Source organism: Toxorhynchites rutilus, chromosome 3 (assembly GCF_029784135.1).
Source record: "Toxorhynchites rutilus septentrionalis strain SRP chromosome 3, ASM2978413v1, whole genome shotgun sequence".
Lineage (NCBI taxonomy): Eukaryota > Metazoa > Arthropoda > Insecta > Diptera > Culicidae > Toxorhynchites > Toxorhynchites rutilus.
In genome coordinates, this window is record NC_073746.1 from 221,454,137 (window position 1) to 221,460,544 (window position 6,408).

At 37.2% G+C, this 6,408-nt stretch overlaps 2 protein-coding genes across 3 annotated transcripts; one reads left to right on the top strand and one right to left on the bottom strand.

Moving 5' to 3' along the window:
• The first annotated feature begins 622 nt into the window (after positions 1-622).
• LOC129779664 (acidic amino acid decarboxylase GADL1) lies at positions 623-3,084 on the top strand. Of its 2 annotated transcripts, none has more exons than XM_055787272.1 (5): positions 623-954; positions 1,381-1,568; positions 1,646-1,868; positions 1,978-2,727; positions 2,791-3,084. In XM_055787272.1, exons 1-5 carry the CDS (start codon positions 838-840, stop codon positions 2,983-2,985), a joined length of 1,473 nt encoding a protein of 490 aa, XP_055643247.1. In that variant the 5' UTR covers positions 623-837; the 3' UTR covers positions 2,986-3,084. The 2 variants fall into 2 exon arrangements, with proteins under 2 accessions (XP_055643247.1, XP_055643248.1); XM_055787273.1 differs by lacking the exon at positions 623-954 and adding an exon at positions 979-1,312.
• Positions 3,085-4,888: 1,804 nt separating this feature from the next.
• On the bottom strand, positions 4,889-6,199 carry LOC129779665 (uncharacterized). Its single transcript, XM_055787274.1, has 2 exons — positions 5,699-6,199; positions 4,889-5,642 (listed from the first exon to the last, which is right to left on the bottom strand). Exons 1-2 carry the CDS (start codon positions 6,093-6,095, stop codon positions 5,002-5,004), a joined length of 1,038 nt encoding a protein of 345 aa, XP_055643249.1. The 5' UTR covers positions 6,096-6,199; the 3' UTR covers positions 4,889-5,001.
• Positions 6,200-6,408: the final 209 nt, after the last annotated feature.

The following is a 6,408-nucleotide window of genomic DNA, read 5'->3' on the forward strand; positions in this document are numbered from 1 at the left end:
GTTTTTTTTAGTTTTGAGTTTTTTCAACTTTTTTTTCGAAAAATCTTAATTTAAAAACTATAAGATCTACAAAAAGTTGGTTTTGGTAGGCTTTTAATGTTCCAAATAAAATCGATTTCCACGTTTTTTGAGGTTTCTTTATGAAAAAAATCTCGAAGGAGGTGGGATGCAACCAGACACCAGATTTGGCTCCATAAAAATCATGTAACTGAGCATCTAAAAATAAACGATTTTAGCGAATATGACCACACGTTTCGTTCTAGCAACTAGAAAATGACAAAAATTCACTCAACAACCAGTTTCTCTGTCGTGAACAAGTAAAAATGACTATTCCGGTACTAATGGAAATTTTGGTTAGGCCATTCGTGAAATAGGGCCCAATACTTGGAAAATTTTCCATGTATTCAAGAATTGGAATTCAACTGTATCAATGCTAGATGCGAGAACGAATTTTCTGAACATGAAAATTGAACACAATACTCACAATTCTATTGGCTCACATGCGTATGGAATATTCCCATGTATTGGCAAACGTGCCGTGCATTACTGATAAGCGGTAGAGTCACAGCCGTTTGTTTGGTTTGCATCATCTTCCGTCGTAAACGACTATTTTATCTTTCGCTTTTCTGGTTTGAACATGAGTCGGCGTATTCATTGATTGTTGCACTTTCTCTGTGTCTTCTATTCAACGACCAAGTGCATTTGTCGAGAATACTTTTCAGTCGTCATTACGATACGAGCAAAGTTAGTTGTCCGCAGAACAACTCCGCTAGATATACAGTTAGTAGTAGGAAAGTTTATTTGTTTTGTGCAGTGAAATTTTGAAGTGTTTTTGCAATGAGCGAAGAATGGAATTTGTTACACAGCGTTCCAAAGATGTTGGAAGACCAACAATACTTCCGTTCCGATGGAGACGAACCGGTTGTACGGTTCCGGCATCCACATGTGCTAGGGGTAATGAAACCTACAAAACGGTAGACGAAAAATTATGATCGTGAGATATGTTACCAGACGTGATTCCTTATCTGGTTAGAGCTTCATGATCTAATGTCAGCTGTGGATATCAGATTTCTATATTGATGGTTCAACAGAAAGTTTTACTATTTTCAGCCATTTCCAACTATTTAAAACTTGTTTGCTTTTCAACTAACAAGACAAAATCTAATAAGTAATAAGTAAGGCTGAGTAATTAGTATAAAAAGTATTCCCGTGGCCGAGTGGTTTGCGTCACACATTATTATGTCGGAAGTTCAGGATATTTTCCATCTCGTCATTTATGTGCCACTGCAACTCTTCGAGCGAAATGTTATGTGTACTCTATTTTATCATCAACATTTATCCAAGATCATGCTAAATCACATCAATATTTTACCTTCATAGGATATCATAGACTTCACGATCGATAACGCTGAGCCACGAGACCATACCGAAATAAGAGAGATAATTCAAAACATTCTTCACTACTCAGTCAAAACTGGTCATCAACATTTCCATAATCAGCTCTTTGCTGGTATGGATCCGTACGGTCTTGTCGGTAGCTGGATAACAGAGGCATTGAACACGAGTCAGTGAGTAGCTACATTTACCGTAGTTATCTACCATGTCATCGATTGTTTTCTAATAACCTTGTAATACTTCCTTCCAGATACACTTTCGAAGTCGGACCTGTGTTTTCACTTATAGAAGACGCCGTCGTTAAGAAATGTTTGCAGCTTTTTGGTTTTGGAGATGGCGATGGAATTTTCTCACCTGGAGGGTCTATCTCAAATATGTATGCTATGGTAGCTGCGAGATTCAAGGCGATTCCACAAGTGAAACATTGTGGTCTAGCCAATCAACCTACACTAGTAGCGTATACGTCGGAAGAGGTATGTTTCGTAGGTTAGCTATCCGCGATATTTCTTCATTTAGCTGTTTTTTATAGTAATTTGTTTTTTATCGCGAGGCAAATTAAACTGGCCAAAATTACTGTTTTAGGCTCACTACAGCATCAAAAAAGGGATTCACTGGTTGGGCATTGGATTGGATAACTTGATAATCGTCAAGTCAGACACACGAGGTTGTATGATCCCGGAGGAATTGGTGAAGTCTATAGAGCATGCTTTGCATGCAGGAAAGAAACCATTCTTCGTTAATGCCACCGCGGCCACAACAGTACTTGGATCTTTCGACCCGTTCGAGAGTATTGCTGACATTTGTCATCGATATAAGCTCTGGATGCACGTTGACGCGTGTCTAGGTGGAACCGCGATTCTTTCGGAAAAATACGCCCATCTCATAGATGGCGTTGCCAGAGCCGATTCGTTGGCTTGGAATCCCCACAAGACTCTCGGAGCCCCTCTGCAGTGTTCAATATTTTTGTTGAAATCCAAAGAACTGCTTCACGAGTGCAATGCGGCGAACGCGGATTATCTGTTCCAGCAGGATAAGTTTTACGATGTGTCTTATGATACCGGTGACAAAAGTGTTCAGTGCGGCAGAAAAGTGGATGCTTTGAAGATATGGCTTATGTTTAAGGCCCGCGGAAAGCATGGTTTCACTGAGCTGGTTGACAACGCATTCGACTGTGCGCAATATTTCACCCGGGTGGTAGAAAAGCGACCAGGATTTCGTTTGGTTCTAAACGCTTATCAGTATACCAATGTGTGCTTTTGGTATATTCCCAAAAGTATGCGTAGGGTTGGGGCGGAAGAAGAAGATCAGAGTTGGTGGTCAACAATTTTCAAGGTAAATAAATATAATGATTTTGGAAAAATAAATAAACTGTTTTCATGATATCTCTGATTTAAGATCACGACACTCATAAAAGAGAGATTGGTAACACAAGGTAATATGCTCATTGGATACGCCCCTCTACCACACAAGGGAATTGGTAATTTCTTCCGAATGGTTGTTACCTGTCACCCGAGACCAACTTATTCTTCAATGCAATTCGTAATTGAAGAAATACAAAGAATAGGGGAAATGGTTAGCACAAACAGTTGATAGGATCTCCATTTATGTGTTTAATTAGTATTGCGTTTTATCTCATAACTGTAATACAAATATACTATTGTTCGTGATAATAAACCCATGGCATTGAAAGATCATTGTTTTGTTTGGCTGACTATTACGAGACAGCAGTGTAGTGATAGAAGGAAAATTATCGAATTAACAGAACACTCGAAAATATACTGTCGAACAAACCACATAACTCGTCTTTTCATATTCTCATCCTTTTGGCGCATTCGGAACTTGTTGCGAAATTTTGATTTGCACTATAATATACCCTATGCAAAATATTAGCTCACTCGAACTTCAATAATTAGTGTTGCAGACGTTAAAATTTGAGTTTTTTGAAAACCGAAAAGTCACCGGAAATCGAGGGTTTTAAAAAAAAATTGATGCCAAATGTCTTAAAATTGCATTACGCATCGAAATTTACAGTTATCTGAAATATTTGTTGTTGTTAAAAATCGACTTTTCAGACGGAAAAACGACCAAGTACCAAAAAGAAAAAAAATATTTTCAATTTTTTTTTCGAGATAACAGTAAATCTCGACGAGTAATGCAAATTTAAGACATTTAGCACTAACAAATTTTTTTGAAAACCCCGATTTTCGGTGATCTTTCGTTTTTCAAAAAAAACTTAAATTTTTACGTCTGTGACACTAATAAATGAAGTTCGAATGAGCTAATATTTTGCAAAGGGTATATTATCGTGCAAATCAACATTTCGTAGCAAGTTCCGAATGAAAAATCGAAATAACTATTTTTATTGACACCCAAAACCATACTTTTTGTTTCGTATTCCGAAAAACAACTAAGTCCCAGAGTTTCGATTTTTTACTTTTTCGAGATGACACTAGATCTCGACGTATCATGCAATTTTAAGACATTTGGCATCAAATTTTTTTTTCGAAAACCCCGATTCTCTTTACTCCCCCCTTGGGTGATTTTTCGATTTTATAAAACTCAAACTTTGACTGCTTTGCACCACTCTCTCTTAAGTCCGATTGAGGTAATATTTAGCATAGGGTGTGTTTTCGAGGTGGTGAACTTTTTTTTATGAGGTTTATGAGGAAATTAGAGATGACCATTTTCATTGACACCCTAATCTACATATTCAAGTGTCATTTGCACTTGCACTTCATCTTTGTGGTACCAAGTGTGATCTTCTTCTTCTTCTTCTTCTTCTTCTTCTTCTTTGTTTTTAAGAGGCTTAATCTTTGCAGTTCATTCGCCTCTAACCAAGTGTGATACCAAACGTGATCATTGTGTAAAAAATCAACTGACCTTTAAATATTTAATGTGATTACCATTTTTTCAAAAATTCATAGCTTTTGAACTACAGGACCTTAATAATTGACATACCTAATTGAAGCCAATCAGCTAGTTTTTTATGAAATATTACACCTGTGAAAAAAACTGAATTCTAGTCGCATATAAATATTAAACGAAGATTGAAAATTTGTTAACTTGTTGAAAAATCATAACTCTAAAAATGAAAAAGAACACACCTCTGATTTTTGGATATGTTATGTGAAAAATCCTTAGCTTTCCAGATATAATATTTTAAAAAATAGCTCTTGGCAGTAACTATAAAAAGCAAATACTCACAATAATCACGAAAACGAAATCCATTTTTTTCGCAAGTGTAGCAACTGTGAATTGTAAAGTGGTTAAGCCACTTTACTTTTTCACAAAACACTAGCTCATTTGCTCCAATTTGATATATCAATTTGATATATCATCTGAATTTGGTAGGATCGTCGACGGTAGACGTGGCTGTCTTAAAAGGGTACCAGGAGTAAACAAACTAAAACAAATAGGATATATAAAAAGGTCAAGGCTTTCGGACGTAGATTTCGGATACCAACACAATATTTACGCGTACTGAAACTGCCATCCAACGTTTACTATCGAACATATCTACTTCATAGAGCACTACTGCTTTTACAATATTTATTTCTCTAAAAAACAGAACAGACAATGACATCACATTCATTCCAACAATAACATTTAACTTTCAAAAGTTTCGGAAACGAAAGAAATAGATGTTCTATTGTAAGACTCTGGCAAGTACTCAAGAGACCACAAATTTGTAGAAAACACTAGTGATTGTCCTTCCAGTAACTCTACATGGAGCTCCCTGCACACGCGGTCACATTCTCCCTTAGCGCTCAATGTGATTCTCAGCATCTCCTTCAGCTGAGTAACTATGATCAACCCTTTCAAGTTCAGCACTTTCGGCGATTGAACGCTATAACTATTAGACATCAGAAACCAGGTGGTATATGGCATTTCGAGGTGTGATGCATAAAAGTAGGGCCTTCCGACGAGAAGCCTGGTTTTCTTGACTGAGCTCAGCTCGCAGTTTCGGAAATGTAAAAACCATGAGTCATTATGATGTGACTTTGAAATAATGTCCAGCATATTTAGGTATTTGTGCTCGACTTTCGTAGAGATTGAGGGACTGAACAACAAATTTGTTTGTAGATTGCAAGGTCGAGAAAGCAACAATGGTTCTAGCGATTGGAGGAAATCTTGCAAATCATTCGACCATTTGCGATGAGAATCTGAAATCACCACTGGTAGGCTTCTGAGTAGATAGTGTTCATTTAGTTCATCGTACGAAATTCGGTCTCGTTTGGAGATGATTTCTGAAAAAAATCATGAGATCATTACATGGCACAGAAATCGTACCGATGCTACTTACCAATATTTTCACAAACACCACAAAATTCAAACAGAGGCATGTCCCTATAGTAAGACACTTTATCTATCCGTTCATTGAATGTGTTCACCAAGCATCGACTCTTGTAAAGCTGAGTCCAATCCCAGTACGGTAGTACCTGAACCATAACCAGCCTCCCGATAGCAGAAACGTTCCAGTTTAGCAATGGAACATAATAAACTGCCAACCAAAAAATTACAGTAAGTATACCCAGTCTTACTCTCTGCATCCACTTAATTCGAAATAGATGCCAACGCAAAGGCGCCAGAATTTCATATATTTCACATTCGGTCAAATCTAACTTCCCAATAGAATCAACCAAGTCTTGAAAATCCTGATCCAGTCGTTCCACGGACACAACGTTCTTCTGCGTCGACATGCTGGCGGAAACTGAATGTCGAAGAGCTTTCTCGAGCGTTTCATCTGTTTCACTTTTCCAACTGATTGAATTTCAATCACTGCAACCTAATTTAATTTTCATTTTGTAGGGCTTGGGCAATGCGTGTTATGCGAAAGATAACGAAACAAATGAATAGTGGGAAATCGAGTGGGGTTTACATAAGGATTGAGGAAAAATTTAAGCGACACAATTTGTTTCGACTACTTTCTCCACGTCATCAAACAATTGTAAATTATGTAATAGTTCATCTTTTTATTTCTAAAATCAAAGAATCCTACCCCATTAGCAACTA